Raw genomic sequence first — 16316 nt, forward strand, 5'->3', positions numbered from 1 at the left:
GGGCAGGCGGGAGCTTATTTTATGGGCAGGGCAGGCGGGAGCTTATTTTATGGGCTTGAAATGGGTGGGGACGTGGATACCAATGTCGGCTGGCCAGAAACAATACAGGAAGCCATCATGACCATGCACACCTTCTAGTGCACAGGTTGGGTTCAGAGCAGGGGTAGGAAAAATGCAATTGTGCTCTATGTGACATGTGGGTAGAACTATACACACACCTTGTTCCAGAACAGTGCCTTATTTTATACGCGTATACATTTAAAAGCAGCCATTATTATGGTCAGCTGAAACTCGGCCTACTCAATTACACCCAAGTGACACTCCTCCTGTCAGGTGTGGCTTTCCGGATAAACAAAGATCAAGGTAGGATTAGTGGCAGGGGGGCATCCTAACCCCCGCGCTCTTTAATGTTTCTATTGTTGACATGATCATCACATTAGCAACACTAAGGATGGATGGAGCCAGCTATTTTTCATTCATGTTGTTCTACGAGCAACATTTTCAGAGAAGCAGTAGCAGATTAACGCTTGCATTAAAAATGATCTAACCATTAATCTGGGAAGTCTAAAGAACAGGGCAACTCCCAACTAAGCGGCTAATAACAGGCGGATCGGCATTAGACAGCAAACTCCATTTCATGGAATCTATTAACAATTAAAAGTGACAATACCACGAAGTAGAATTCGGCGACCGATTGAGGTGCAGCAGGGAATGTGACGGCAGGCATTTCCATCAGCATGCAAACTCTCTCTCTGGGGCAACATATGGAAGGGAAATGTGTGAATACACCAATTACGGCTCGCTATATGTCATTGAGATAGCCTTCTAGAGATCCCTGATCAAATTGCCAAGAGGGGATTGTGGAATTAGTGATCTGGTAAAACTTCACCCGCTTCTTCAGTGGCTAAGACTCATAACCCTCAAAGTAATAGTCTCTACAGGATGGCGAAGGAGGGCGTGTCCAATCTGGCGAATTCAGGGGAAAAAAGCACCAAAGTAGAAACATGTTGGGAACTTGTTTCACCGCATCGGTCAGCCTACATTTCATAAACATCTGCTAACTTTAATTAGGAATATTATTAGACACAAAGGGCCTCATTACAACTCAGGCGGTAAGGGGTTTACGGCGCCGTAAACAGCGCCGACCCTTACCGCCTGAGTATGAGGTCCCTTAGCGTCATGGCGGATTTAACACCTGCTTTTAGCAGGTGTTAAAATCCATGGCGCTAAGGGACCATGGAGTTAATTACGCCACCGTAATTTACGGTGGCGTAATTAACGCCTTCCCCACTCCCATTATGCCCTATGGGGCAAAAATGGGAATGGGGAAGGGTAAATGGGGATTGGGGATTTACCGCCCCGCCAAACTCGGAATGGGGCGGTAAGTCCGCCAACCACCATGGCGTAAACATAGTTTACGCCATGGTGGTAAAGTCACGGCCCAGGCGGTAACTTACCGCCTGGGTCGTAATGAGGCCCAAAAAGTGTTACTGAAACTGGCCCTGTCATCAGTAGATACAGCTTATAAGCAAAATAATCAAGTTAGCTCAGTATTTGGAGACTAAACCTTTTCTGAGAAGAGAAGGATGCCTGGTATTTGAGACCCAGAAGAATATGTATCCTTTTTTTGTTGTTGCACAATTTCGATTGGGATTCTGACCATTTTCTCGAAGGAGTGATATGAGATCAAACTCAACCAACCGTATACGCTTTGGCTCATCCATGCAAATGAAATCTATCATGCATGTCTTAACTATTTGCCCGATTTATGTGAACAGTTGCATTGGTTGAAACCTCCCCTGGGGAGAAAAAGTCTGAGATCAGCAAAACAGTCTTCCAAATGTGCAAGTTGCCGATTGACGTGGATATTCAATTTGTTGTTGCACAATTTATATTAAGGGATTGATGTGGTGTATGTTGTAAACTACTTTGCACTTTTTATACCTGAAGGCTGCTGAACATTTTATAATGGTATGATTCTCTAATATTATGGAGTGTGTTGCTGCTGCAGAACGCATTGCAAGGTCTTATAATTAATTATGATGCCTTACATTTTAAAAAATAGGAACCAGTGTGTTTAATTATCTTTAGTACAATTAATGGACTTTTCTTATCAAACTTGACAAGACTTGTCTATTTTAAGGTGTGCAGCCACCATCCAGTGAGATATGTCTGCATGCCTGTCATCGACCCGAGACATCTGTAGGTAACATCAGGGTCACAAGTTCAAAATTGCATGAGTTTATCCACTTTCCACCCTTTAGAGGGTCAAGAAACATGTTCCATTAATGAGGGTAAATAAAAGATTTGATATGAGCAGGTTCAGACAATTCTCTTTTAAAAAATCAAGAAGGATTAATTGAGACAATTATCTACAAGCAGCGATTCCATCCGTATTGATACAAATTTATATAGTGATCAGCACAATGAGCTTCATAAGATTTTTGGAGTTACCACTGCATTACTTCTGCATTACCACACAAGGGAACTATGGGCCTCATTAGGACCCAGGCTGTAAGGGGTTTACGGCGGCGTAAACAGCGCCGACCCTTACCGCCTGAGTACGAGGTCCCTTAGCGCCATGGAGGTTTTAACACATGGCGCTAAGGGACCTTGTTGTTAATTACGCCACCGTAATTTACGGTGGCGTAATTAACGCCTTCCCCACTCCCATTATGCCCTATGGGGCAAAAATGGGAATGGGGAAGGGTAAATGGGTTAATGGGGACTTACCGCCCCACTCACCTCGGAATGGGGCGGTAAATCCGCCAACCACCATGGCGTAAATGTAGTTTACGCCATGGTGGTAAAGGTACGACCCAGGCGGTAACTTACCGCCTGGGTCGTAATGAGGCCCTATGTGTTTTGTGGTAAGGTGGAGGAAAAACCTCCTGCAGAATGCTGGAGGAAATTCCTCCATTTTACAACCAGACAAAGCCCAAATCAGTGGAACTAACTGCCGTCAGAATTACCGCTGGTGGTGTTTCCACTGAAATCCCAATGGAGTCCTGTGGACTTCAATAAATGAGGACTAACACCGCCTACCACCACTTGTAATCTGGTGGTAATTTCACTGAACTAAGTGTTGGTAATGGTGTATCCATTTGATGGCATCTCGGTGGATTTACAGCTGAGATACTAAAAATCCTGTAATGCGGCCCAAAGTACTCAATGATACTCATTGTTATTGATCGTGGAATGACCAAAGATGTAGTTGATCGTTTTGAATACTAGCCTGTTCCCAATAGGTCTCTAGACAGGTACTATTCCTCCTGAGCTATCCTGCTAGCTTTAAATGATCTGATTTATTCATACAGAACAAGATATATCGCCAAATGGTTTAACACTCATTGACCAACCACTTCTTTGTTTACTGATAATTGAAACCGCCCAATGTGTTTGAATTGAACCTGGTTTTCCAGTCCAGTACAGTTTGATGCTCGCTGTTGGTGGGTTATTAATCAGATATGTATATATTCTATTCTGTTTCTGGCAGGGCTGGACTGGGAAGTGACTCCCTCACCTTCATGGATTCCCTGAACCTGTCTCTGTATAATGATGACGTTAACAACAGGACAAATGGATCGTACATTGGGGAAAAGCTCATCTACAACTACTACGCCATGCTCCTCACGCTGCTCATCTTCGTCATCATCTTTGGCAACGTGCTGGTGTGCATAGCCGTCTCACGAGAGAAAGCCCTCCAGACGACCACCAACTATCTTATCGTCAGTCTGGCAGTAGCCGATCTGTTGGTGGCTACGCTGGTGATGCCGTGGGTTGTCTACCTTGAGGTAGTTATGAAGGCTCATTTTCTACTGACATGTTTACGAGCTGTGCAGACACAGAGTAGGCATGGTTATCATCTTCAGTTTCTGATCTTAAATTATCTGCCTGATTTCAAGCCTAGATCCTGGATACAGGTGGTCTACTATATGAGATGTCATGATGATATCCGCGAAACAAGGGAGAGTTGAGTTGTTCTCAACATTTGAATTTCCAGACTTCTTCTGGGTAGATTAGTCTTACAAAGGAGAACACTAATACATTTACCTTTAAATGCAGTAGTCAAGGATGACTTACTCTAACCAACATGTTGACCTGTTTATGTGTTATTGTGCATGCTGAACACTGGGAGAGAATATGGTTTGTTGTATTCCATCGTGTTTTCCTCTTTTGTATGTCATCTTCCACAATCATACTTAATATTTAGATATTGACATACTAAAATGTTTGCATTACATTTAACTGTATGTGTGCATTTTTGGAGAGACGACTTGCCTTGAAATTGTGTTTCAATGAAATGTGTTGCTTTAATTGAAATTGACGAGTGCACTGGGAAGTACATACTAGACATAAAAGGGTGACAATATGAAACAGAAGCACCAGTAGATCGATGAAGTGGGGAGAACCTATCAGAAACAGGGTGGCTGAACAACACAGGTTCAATCCCCGGGTCTGAGCTTAGAAACCTCTGGATATTAAGTATGTTATAAATAAACAATTATAATTATAATTATAATTGCACGCCTGCCAGGATTGTGTGATGAGAAGATATCGGTATGTGCATGAATTAAACACACACACACACACCCACTTAGCAGCTACCATGCTATGGACAAATATGTTGTGTGGATGAATCAGTTATTTTATTAATGATGTAATTTGTGCTTGTGTTTCGGGTCATGGAGAGCGTAATGGAACTAGTTACGTGGATAAAATATCTATAGAGTGTGAGGCCTTTTTTCATTTGGACCTTAAATTAATCTCTATTGTCTTCTGCAAGCTGGGTAACCATAATGTTCCATCACATTATGCAAGTTAACTGAATTTGATTAGTTTTGTATGGTTACACTATGAGAATGCATGTCACAACGCACACATCAGTACCATGGTCTGTGTTTTTTGGCCTTTCAGATAAGGACGGTGGGACAAAAGGTCAAAATCACAACAGGGAATTTGGCCATGTTCGATTCTCGTTACCATCATACTTACACTCTGGAATTGAAAGTAAATTCTGCAGATACTGAGGTGGCGTTATTCCCCATTGTGGAGCCCCATACGACTCAATTAGTAGTTGGAAGAATTACTGCTGGAGGCAATTCTGCCAGTGGTAAAGCCTCCAGATTTTGAGGTGATGCTATTCATCATTGTGGGTTACTGCTGCTGGTCATCTCGGCAGTGGTGAGTCCTGCAGATCTGATTTAGTGGTAGTGTTACTCCCCATGGTTGAGTCCCATAGTACTCCATTAGCAGTTGGAGGAATTACTTCTTGAATGTTATCCTGGCAGTGGTTTTATTTATGATGTAATTTGTGCTTGTGTTTCGGGTCATGGAGAGCGTAATGGAACTAGTTACGTAGATAAAATATCTATAGAGTGTGAGGACTTTTTTCATTTGGACCTTAAATGAATCTCTATTGTCTTCTGCAAGCTGGGTAACCATAATGTGGCGTTAGTCCTCATTGTGGAGTCCCCTGGAATCCACGGACAGGTGGAGGACTTACTGCTGGAGGTCATCCTGACAGTGGTAATTCCTCCAGATCAGATTTCGAGGTAGTGTTACTCCCCTTGCTGGAGTCCCATAGTACTCCCTTGTCAGTTGATCAAATTACTGCTGGAGGTAATCCTTGCAGTCATATCTACTCCAGAACAGCTATTGAGGTAGTGTTATTCCCCATTGTGGAGTCTCATACTACTCCATTTGCAGTTGGAGGAATTACTGCTGGAGGCCATGCTGGCAGTGGTAACTCCTACAGATCAGATGTTGAGGTAGTGTTATTCCCCATGCTGGAGTCCCATAATACTCCACTATCAGTTGAATAGTTGAATGAATTACTGCTGGAGGCCATGCTGGCAGTGGTAACTCATCCATTTATTTCAAGCTAGAGTAGAGGAACGAACATCAGCCAAGTGCTGTTGATATTTGCTCCACTTTACCACCAAACGCAGTGCAGTAAAAGTTGCATTCATTCTGTTTCCACCAAGGTTTTAGCGCAACACCTTACTTGCAATATCTCCAACGTGTGGTGATCAGGGAATACTGGACTGCAAGGTGGAGCCGTGTCCTTGCACATATTCTGCATTCTGGCAGAGTAGGGTGTATTCGCATCTGCGATATAAAGATAGTCAAGGCACCCAGCTATGTGTGCCCAACACAGTTCCTCTGCCCACAGCAAAACATAAAACATAGCGGGAAACTTCCCTTTCGTGAATGAATTGCAATTGTAATTTGCATTTTTAACGTGTTACCCGCACAACGAGCTGCCTCAAGGCGCCAGCATACCATGCTAGCAAATGTTTTACTGCAAAACAAAGATTCTCTACAGTGAACTTGAATAAAGTGAACAAAATAGCCAGGCTTGGATTGCCTTTAATGACTTAAATAATATGTATTCCAAAATGCAACAATTCCATAAAATAATATAACATAAATTGTACTAAAACATGAATCCATACTAAGTCCTAGTGGGAGATTACAGCAATTAAATGACATTATGAAAGCTAAAGATGTAAAATCATATATCATATTAACCAATGGGCCTTCTAAAATGCTGTCTAGTCAGCATAATAGCACCAATCAGTTCATGTAGAGCAACAATCTGTTCTCTAAAAGCACGTGACCTTGGGCCTCATTACACGGTAGGCGGTGAGCCATGGCGCTATTAGCGCCATGGCTCATGCCGGTAAAATACCGGCACCGCCTTGGCGGAAAGGGGATTTACCGCCCCATCCCAAGGTTGGAGGGGCGGTAAATCCCCCTTCCGCCATTGCCCTTCCCCATTCCCATTTCTGCCCCATAGGGCTCTATGGGAATGGGGAAGGCGCTAATTACGGCACCGCAATTTTGCGGTGCCGTAATTAGCTCCGAGGTCCCTTAGCGGGTTGGTATTTAACGCCTGCAAAAAGCAGGCGTTAAAACTCCAACCCGCTAAGGGACCTCGTAGTAAGGCGGCAGGGATTTACCGGTACCGGTATTTTACCGGTGCCGGTAAATCCCTACCGCCTACCGTGTAATGAGGCCCCTTGTCAAGGTAAAGCGCAAGTGTGTTTGTCAACGATGGATCTGTGGCAGACATAAGTTAGTCCAAAGTCAGTCGAAAAGCTACTTCTACGTAACCTTTTGCAAAGGAGGCAGAATGCTGGTAGACTGATCTAGGGAAAATGTGTGGGGCTAATCCACACACATTTCCCTATGATCCCACCATGACAAAAGCATAGACCCATAGACACTGGGCTGGACAATGCCGAGAGGCACCGCCCGCCCCTTTAATATTTTGTTGGATTGTGACGGTTGTGAGAGCACAATATCATCCCAGGAAAAGGGAGATCAAACCTACGCCTTTCTAAGGTCAGCCTGATTCATTGACAAAGGCTCCATGGAACCACCCTGCTCTTTTGTCAGGCCCTGCAGCTGGTGGCTCACGATTAACAAACCAACAGGGGGTACTTCACACAGGCCCATATGGGCCTTGCTGCAGAGGATAACAAAGGAGACAGGAAACCCATCAACATTTCATATGTAACTGTGTCATCCTGATGCCAGCTCCCACCTCTCAATGGCACTGAACTGTAATTTCTGGGACTGCTAGGGGTTCCCTATTCATAAGGTATGAGAATGTGGTTTGCAGGAGCCCGAGAGTCTGGTCTAACAGGAACCAATCAGCAAGGAACATTATTCAGAGAGACTCTTTGAACACCACAGACAGGAAGATGGGTGGGAATTAGTAGCACAGGGAGTGAGCCCAGAGCTCTTTCTGTTGAGAGAAGGATTCTGCCATATTAGTTCCGGGGCACACCTTGTTTCTGTTTCCACCCCTTTAACTTTCCTGTTGCAAAACACTCTGGTCATGACCTCACGCATACAGAAGATTGTTGACAGGACCCCAGGATTGGTTCACTCAGGTATGCTTAACCTACACTAATCAGTGTGGCCCACGTGGCTTTAAAAGAGGGCTGGGCCCCTCTTTTGGCAGAACATCTGAAGACACAAGAAGTAAGAAAGAAGAATTCAACCTTGGACCCTGTCTGAAGGTGCAGTCTGCATTATTTCTTCTACCAGTAAGGAAGGCCAACAGCCAAAGAGGGAAGCAAGATCCCTCCCTTAAACTTCTCCAAGGGAACATAGGGAGAAAAAGAACCCAGAAGACCCTCCAGCCTCTCTAGAACAACTACTCAACCAGCAGACAGCATGCCCTACTAGGCTCTGCAGCAAACTTCCTGGATAGGGAGTGCCAGAAGATCTATTAACCTAAAACCAAGGACAAGGCAATTGCCTGAAACACAATCCACAGCTTTGGGCCATCCGATTTAAAGGTCGACACAAGCCCATTGAAGAAGCTGGGAGAAGTGCCTCGATGATCATCTAGCACCGTCTGCCTTAAAGAGCTTTTCCGAGCTAGTCGAGTTCCTCAATCCGTAACTGACTGCAGTGCAGACCATTGACAAAGCCGCAGTCACTTAAAGACACCCGAGCCATCGTGACTTGTGGTTCAGAACCACCGAACGGCCCTGATACAATGATTCCTAACCCCTATCTGCCATATAGGCCAGCCTGTTGCATTTGTCTAGCTTCGCTCACCGAACCTTCTTGCTGCCTGATACCCGCAGCTGACTCCCCTCTTGAACTCTGTCACAGAAGCTGCAAAGCACCCTGAAGCTGACTCAACCACTCATATCCCGAAATTTGATTTGTCAGAGTAACCTTCCATCTTTTGGCAGGATTTGTTAGGAAAGTACTAACCTACGGAAGATGTAGTATTTCCTTCTCATCTCTTGTTGACTCCATGGTTCATTTATTTACACTCCTTTTTGCTGACCCGGGAATTAAATGAGGGAAATTAAACCAGCATTTTAACCCCAGATTCATAGCTATTTATTTTTTCATGAACGGACGCCAAACATAGTGCAATAATTAAGAAAGGCTCTACCAGACAGTAACAGGTAGAGAGCCAAAGCATTGAGGACATGTCTCTTTACTCGTGCAGTACACAGAGGTTCCTGTGTTTTTCAATAAACTCAGAGACAAGGGGCAAATCCACCGTGCAGCCTCATTTATCTCAGCTCAGGCCCCTCAGATGTTAATAGAACACTCTTGCAACATCACAAATCCCACCTTCTGCTGAGTTGTCATTCACTCACAATCCCCAACATTCTAAAATCATGCATGGATGACCAGATGACCAGCAGGGCCAGGTACATAGGGCAACTCAAGCATGCAACATCACTCCTATCCTAGGAACAACTGAGAGCAATGAGAATTCTAGCTTTTCATGAAAACATCAATGAGCTCGCTATGAAGAGACAGAGCTGGGTTTGGCAAATAATACTGTGGAATTTTGATTTCCTTCTAAAAAAGTGTTGTCCTGCTTCTGGATATAACCGGTTTATTGGGGTAGTGTGGGATAAACCTAGGGGATTTTTGTGAAAATAATCTTCGGTGTAACTGGCTAACAAAATGGCAACCCCAAAGTCCTTAAGAGAACAAAGCCACGTTAAGTGATTTAGCATTGTAAAGTAGTAACATATTCTGAAGCGTTTAACCTGTGGCGTTACGATTGTTATGCAATATGGCCCCATTCACTTGCAAAACCCTCCAGACCATCGTTCCTCGCCTGCCAAGCCATTACAGAAGGATAAAGACCACCTTCAAATCGGGCTTGGTCCCACCACCAAAGAGGCAGACCAACCCGAACTGCAAGGTCACATCCCTTCTGCACGAGACCACAAGCAGACATGTTTCAGCCTCATTGGGCATCATCAGTGAGCAGTAGCTTGGGCCTCTAGGCTCAGCAGGCACGGGACCCATGTCTGGGCATACCCATCCCACTCGGAGTGACTTACGCAAAACAAAAGAGGTGATGGCTGGAAGGCTTCTATATATGTATCGCAGGAAACTTCATTTGAAAGGGTTACAGGTCCTGACATTAATATACATACATTAATTTCTACTTTCCCAACATCATGTTCCTGTGCCTTTAATGTCTGGTTTCTCCATTGATATGATATGATATGGAATTTATAATGTGCCTATACACAAGTGTTTCAAGGCGTGACGAGGCAAGGGAGGGGAAACAGAGGGGAGACTGAGACAACTATCCTACTAGGCCAGGTGACATTGAGATTGCGCAAGTGCAGGGGAGGGGGCAGTGCAGTACATAGGATAACAGTAAAATAAATAAAGATAATAAATAAGTGCAGCCATCTGGTAGCAAGTGCAAGGGTAAGTGCAGACATCAGGTTTCAAGTGCTAGTAGGGGCTGTAGGGATACAGAAACAGTCCCCAAGTGCAAGGGTTGCCAGGGGTAGTGCAGGTGTGCACACAATTCACTGCACAATCTCTCCCGGCCATCAGTCATGGAACATTAGTTGTTTGTTGTGCAGTAGGGGTTCCTCCAATCAGAGAAATATCTGCGTAAACTAGTCAGGCGTTGCACGTGTGAGGGATTCGAGAAGTGCCCCTTGCAGTTCTCTAATATCTTGGAGGGCAAATTAACATACAAGTTAAATAATCAAGGGGCAAGAGCGCACGCTAGACAGATGTCAATTGAAATGAATGACCAGTCAACTCACTGTTGACCCCACAAAAAACGCTGCATTTGAGATACAGATCAAGGTGCTGCAACCTGAGGCTCTCTGGATGCCTGGACCTGAGGGGCAGATGGGAGTTGTAGTCAAAAACAGCTGCACACCCAAAGATGGCAGACTCCTGATATTCGATGCAAACCAGCTAATATAGATATCATTGAAGTAGGGATCCCCAATCTTCAGGATAAACTACAAGTCACTACACCACTTCCTCACCAACAGGCACCCCTGCCTCTCTACTCGCATGTGCCTACACAAACATATGCATAAACACATACACATTCATGTATATGTACTTGGCACTCCCCCCGCTGTGTCCAAGCTCATCGCTATGGTTTGTTATTGCAACAGCATGCTGCCTTTCTGAGGGAACAGCTGCCTGCTCAAATGTCTTCCGTGGCACCCCGCAACTCCCGGTCTCCCCCTCGCCCACGTGCCCCCCTTGTTGTATCTCTCTCAGTCCCTTACTTGTCCCCCTTCACTTGGTTCCCCAAGCCTTGGCCCCTCACAGCCGCATGACAGGACAACACTCGCCATCAAATCGTCTGTGTTGCATGAAAAGTCACGGGCACCTGCCACTGAAAGTGGCATTATGGAAAAGGAAGTGCAGAAAAGTGGGGCAAATCTGGACTGCCACAGTTTTTTCTTTTGCTGGTACACTACACTTCAATAAGCATCACACATGTAAAGTGACTCACTATTTGGTAGTGTGGGCTGAGCTCAGGACTGTCCATCAGGAAGGCGCATGATAAAAGCTGAATGATAATCCGGGCAGTATTATATGAAATCATACACAGGATATGTGTTTTTCTAATTAAAACAAAAGAGTAAGTTACTTGCAAAGCAGGTACACAACCTATGAAGTATCATTATTCAACAAAAGATGCCTGCAAATCAATCTTTACACAAATCTATCTTTCCTGTCAGTGCAGGAAGCTTTCTGAAAATATGACCTGTAAAAAAAAAGAACCAGAGACCCCTTGCTCACTGTGCTCAGAGAGGCACTGCTTCTCCTCACTGATGAGGCCTGACTAGGCAAAAAAAAAACACACGCCTGGGGTTGCTGTTGGTACTCTTGTTCAAAGGAGGATTGCCTAGCATTTTGGTGCTGGACTGGTCAAATGGGTGGGACAAAGACTGATATGCAAATGGATAGTCCTCCTTTGTGAAAGGTGCAGTGAGCTAAAACATGTGGCTGTGGACTCTGAGTGGATACATTTCCTCAGAACAGGTTATCATGACGTTTTCTTTCTTGCAGAGGGTCGCCCTGAACTCTTTGTACATTGTTGTGCATTGTGGTTGTGTTGTGGTCATAAGTTTCAATGGGCCTCATTACGACCCTGGCGGAGTGGGTTTACGCCAGCGTTATTCGCGGCGGACCCGTCCGCCCTACTACGAGTTCCCGTAGCGCCATGGAACGTTTTCCGCCTGGTTTTTCCGGGCGGAGAAATCCATGGAGCTACGGGACCTTGATGTTAATTACGCCACCGTATTTTGCGGTGGCGCAATTAACGCCTTCCCCACTCCCATTATACCCTATGGGGCAAAAATGGGAATGGGGAAGGGTAAAATGGGGGATGTGGATTTACCGCCCCGCCAAGGTCGGCATGGGGCGGAAAATCCGCCAACCTCCATGGCGCTATCGGCAGCTTTCCGCCGTGCTCCGCGGTGCATTTAGCACCGCGATTTCCGCCAGGGTCGTAATGAGGGCCAATGTGTTCAATTTGAGCATGCTAGTCTCTGATTGATTGATGATGCAATCCTGACAAAAGATGTGCTAATTGGCTGCATCGGTTCCTGGAGCTGTAGCCATGTGAATTTTCTATCTTTTTTTGTTTTGTTTATTTTCTGTAGTGTTTGACGCTTTATAAAAACAATCAGCAGTACATTGGACGAGTAAGTAAACAATAAAACCAACAATTCGTTTGAAAGAATATATGTGTTGAGACGAGTTTTAAAAATGGAAAAGGATGAAATAGAGCAGAGGGAGAGGGGAAGAACATTGCATTGCTTTGGCGCAAGCAGAGAGAAAGGACGAAAGCAGGAAAACACATAAGGAGGACGTGGAACAGTTAAAAGAAAAATGGATTAAGAATAGTGAGACCATGGGGGAATACAAAGAGATAAGAGAGAAGAGACAAGGCGGAGCAAGTCCATAGTGGCACTTAAAGACAATACAGAGGAAGTTAAAGAGCAGACAAGATTCAAAAGCGAGCCATTGGGCCTCATTACACGGAAGGCGGTAATCCAGGGTGCTATTAGCACCCTGGACCATGCCGGTAAATTACCGGCACCACCTTGGCGGAAAGGGGATTTACCGCCCCATTCCAAGGTTGGAGGGGCGGTAAATCCCCCTTCCGCCATTGCCCTTCCCCATTCCCATTTCTGCCCCATAGGGCTCTATGGGAATGGGGAAGGCGCTAATTACGACACCGCAATTTTGCGGTGCCGTAATTAGCTCTGAGGTCCCTTAGCGGGTTGGTTCTTAACGCCTGCAAGAAGCAGGCGTTAATTCCTCCAACCCGCAAAGGGACCTCGTAGTACGGCGGTAAGGGTTAACGGTCACCGTTGCCATTAACGGTGACCGTTAACCCTTACCGCCGTCCGTGTAATGAGGCCCATTGAAGAGGTTGTAGAGGAGAAGAAATAGAGTCACGAGGGGACAGCAAGCAAAGAATACGAATAGAGGATTGATAGACGGTTGTATACGAATTGTTCGTATTACAACTGTTCGAATGACAATTGACCTTTTCACAATTGACCGAATTGTGAAGGTCAATTGTAACATATATGAGGGGGGAAACCCCCCGCAACCCCCCACCCAACCCAAACCCACCCAAAAACCCTTATATATTGATATATATGTGTGCGGTCAATTGTGAAAAGGTCAATTGTGACCCTTTAAATTCGGTCAATTGTTCATTCGAACAATTATAAACAAACAATTTGGGTAATACCTGATAGACAGAGTGAAGATGAGCAAGACGAATAGAGAGACGTTCCAAAGGGGGAGAGGAACAGTAAAAGAGGCGGGAAAAGACCAGGGAAAAAATAAGAGTGACGACAGACAGAGATCTAGTTTCGAGAAATGATAACGAACACACGCCCTCATGGCTGCCTTTTATTCTGGGGCTGCTTGATAGAAAAGCATGGTAACACTAAATAACATCCTGAAATGGATTCATTAGGAAGTCACTAAATCCTCTCCAAAAACCCAACCCGGTCAGTGATGGAGTTGCGACAGTGTCTGATGGTCTTTCCAGATACAAGCCCTCATTGTGCGACCCCCTACTTAAGGCAATGTTTGAGAACAGGCGAGCAACACTATGGCCCCAGCACAGATTTTTTGGTATCAGCAAAGGGGGCAGTTAGCTACATGTTCATGTTTAAAGACAATATTATGATTTTGCTGGTCCGGATACAACCGTACCGGTAAGCTTACCGGTACCGTTGTATCTGGACCGGCAAACTCCGAGTTGTGCTCACGGGTGCCTTTCATTCCGCAAGGTCTGACCTGGCGGAATGAAAGGCACCCGCGAGCACAGCTTTTTGGAAGCAAAGGCACCATTCATAACGGTGCGGGTGCATCCGGCTACCCTATTCCCATTGAGCTCTACGGGTCTCAAATGGGAATGGGGAAGAATTTTTTCCAGCGCCCAGGAATGGGCAAATACCAGGTGTGGCAAGGCCGTAATGACCTGGTAATTTCCCATCGAGCTACTGCCAGGGTTGTAATGAGGCCCAATGTGTAGTCGTGTTTATTTGGTTGGTTGGTCAGACACTTCTACAAGTTGTGCCATACTGGGAGCAAAGAACGGGCCGTGGACGCCGTCCCTCTTCATTCCTCCTTTACATACTTTCACAAATTATGACCGCAGAGGCAAATAAGGTACAGCAGGGGTGATGCATAGGGACATGAAAGGGGACATTTGGAGACAAAGTTGACTTGCATGAATATGGCACATGGTCAGGCCATGGCACAGTAGGTACATGAACACATATTTGCATGTACAATTGTTTAGCACTGTGATTAGTGGGCAGAGTGATCAGAGGCGGCAGGTAACGAGCCAGCAGGTGATGTTTGAGACTGGCTGTAAACATTTCCACTGCTTTGATGACAGAGAGTAGAGCATGCTAGGGAAGAGGGGCAGCTATGGTGTGTGGAGGCAGCACAGGCTGGAAGGGGACTGAGAGATTGTGGAAGGTTGAAGAGTGCAGAGCTTCACTAAACAGAGGTGCTAGCAGACAGAGAGCGGCGGCTGAGCCTTGGACTGATTTGAAGAGAAGGAGCAGAACATTGAAGAGGGCCTGATTTTCCACAGAAAGTAAACCAGCATGATGGTGGAACTCTGCGGTGGGAGAAGATCTTCAGAGGTTATATTTGGCAAAACTGAGTATTTTGGTGGGGATAGAACCAACGCAGAGAGGGAATGCATAGAAGCAAGATGGGACAGTAGTCATGGAAGGAACAGACTGGAGATTAGACGTTTAGCGGTGTGGCGGGTGAGGTGTGGGCAGCTATTCCTGATAATAGGGAAGTTCATCATCCTGTCTTCAGTTGCAGAGATGAAGTTGTTTTGCTTATGTTTTCTGTCAAAGAGGGCCCTGAGTGTGTAATCTTTGGGGGGCGGAGTGACACCTGGAGGAAAGAATATAAGGCATGGGACGTGTGGTTGACATTGAAGGCCAGGATAAAGATGACCTCTGTCTGAGAGCGCTTTAGTATCAGGCAGAATAGTGCCACATTGCAACAGGTGTCAGCGAGACATCTGTCGATGCTCTCCAAGATGCCAGGGGTGAAGGAGGAGAAGAGTATAGGCATCGGGCTGCCATCCACAAAGAGTTGGCACGAGAAGTTAAGAAATATGGTGTTTACTCAGGGTGGAGGAGTACAGAGAGAAGAAGATGAGTGGGAGTGAAGATTGGTGAGTTCCAGACGATGCAAAAGGAGTGGTGAGTGATGCACAAGGCCACCAATTTGATTATGGTGTCCATGAAGGCCTGGGAGGGGATCATTTGGATGAGAGTGGGATGATCCATTACATTAAAGGAGGCAGAGGCCTTGAACAGAATCAGGATGGAGATGAGGTTGGAGAGTGGTGAGTAGCAATAAGGAAGTCAGAAAGATCACCCCCCAAACAGTTTTGGTGGAGTTTCTTATCTGAAATTGACTGGAGGTGGTTGCAGAGCACTTTTCTCACGAGGTCGTTTGCCCAGCGGTTTAAGGCATACCTCTCGAGGATTTTGAAGAGTTGAGAATTCAGACAGACAGGTTGTAAAAAGAAGGGCTCTTAGCATCAGCAATTTTTCTCTGCAAGTTGGACATGACCCTGGGCAAATTTGAGCAGGATAGGAAGATACCAGTTCATGGAATTTGAAGTGAAGAAGATTCATTAAAAGACCAACAGTAACCCAGTAGCCGGCGGGTTGCCAACAGTAGGGATTATGACCCCAGTGTTCCCCAGTGTTCCTGGAAGTCAGGCGCCGGACAATCGTTAATCCCCATTCCCATTTGAGTGCCATAGGACTCAATGGGAATGGGGATGATGGAAAAACTGACACCATTAATAACGGTGCCGGTGCTTCCGTGAAAGATTACTCGCGGCTGCCGTCCTGCCCGCCACCTGGCGAGCAGCGCGGCATCCGCCTGCAGACTCGGAGTGCGCCGGTCCGGTAACATTGCTACAGGTAGGCTTACCGCATCGTTGTGAACGGACCAGAACACTCCTA

At 45.6% G+C, this 16316-nt stretch overlaps 1 protein-coding gene across 1 annotated transcript in view; it reads left to right on the forward strand.

Moving 5' to 3' along the window:
• The window catches only part of DRD2 (dopamine receptor D2), a 947704-nt gene that overhangs the window by 641480 nt on the left and 289908 nt on the right, over nucleotides 1-16316 (forward strand). The window contains exon 3 of the mRNA XM_069614238.1: nucleotides 3497-3794. Within this exon, the coding sequence (XP_069470339.1) occupies nucleotides 3497-3794 (298 nt within the window). The remainder of the gene's footprint in view (nucleotides 1-3496; nucleotides 3795-16316) is intronic.

Source organism: Ambystoma mexicanum, chromosome 9 (genome assembly GCF_040938575.1).
Source record: "Ambystoma mexicanum isolate Mex_15411 chromosome 9, UKY_AmexF1_1, whole genome shotgun sequence".
NCBI lineage: Eukaryota > Metazoa > Chordata > Amphibia > Caudata > Ambystomatidae > Ambystoma > Ambystoma mexicanum.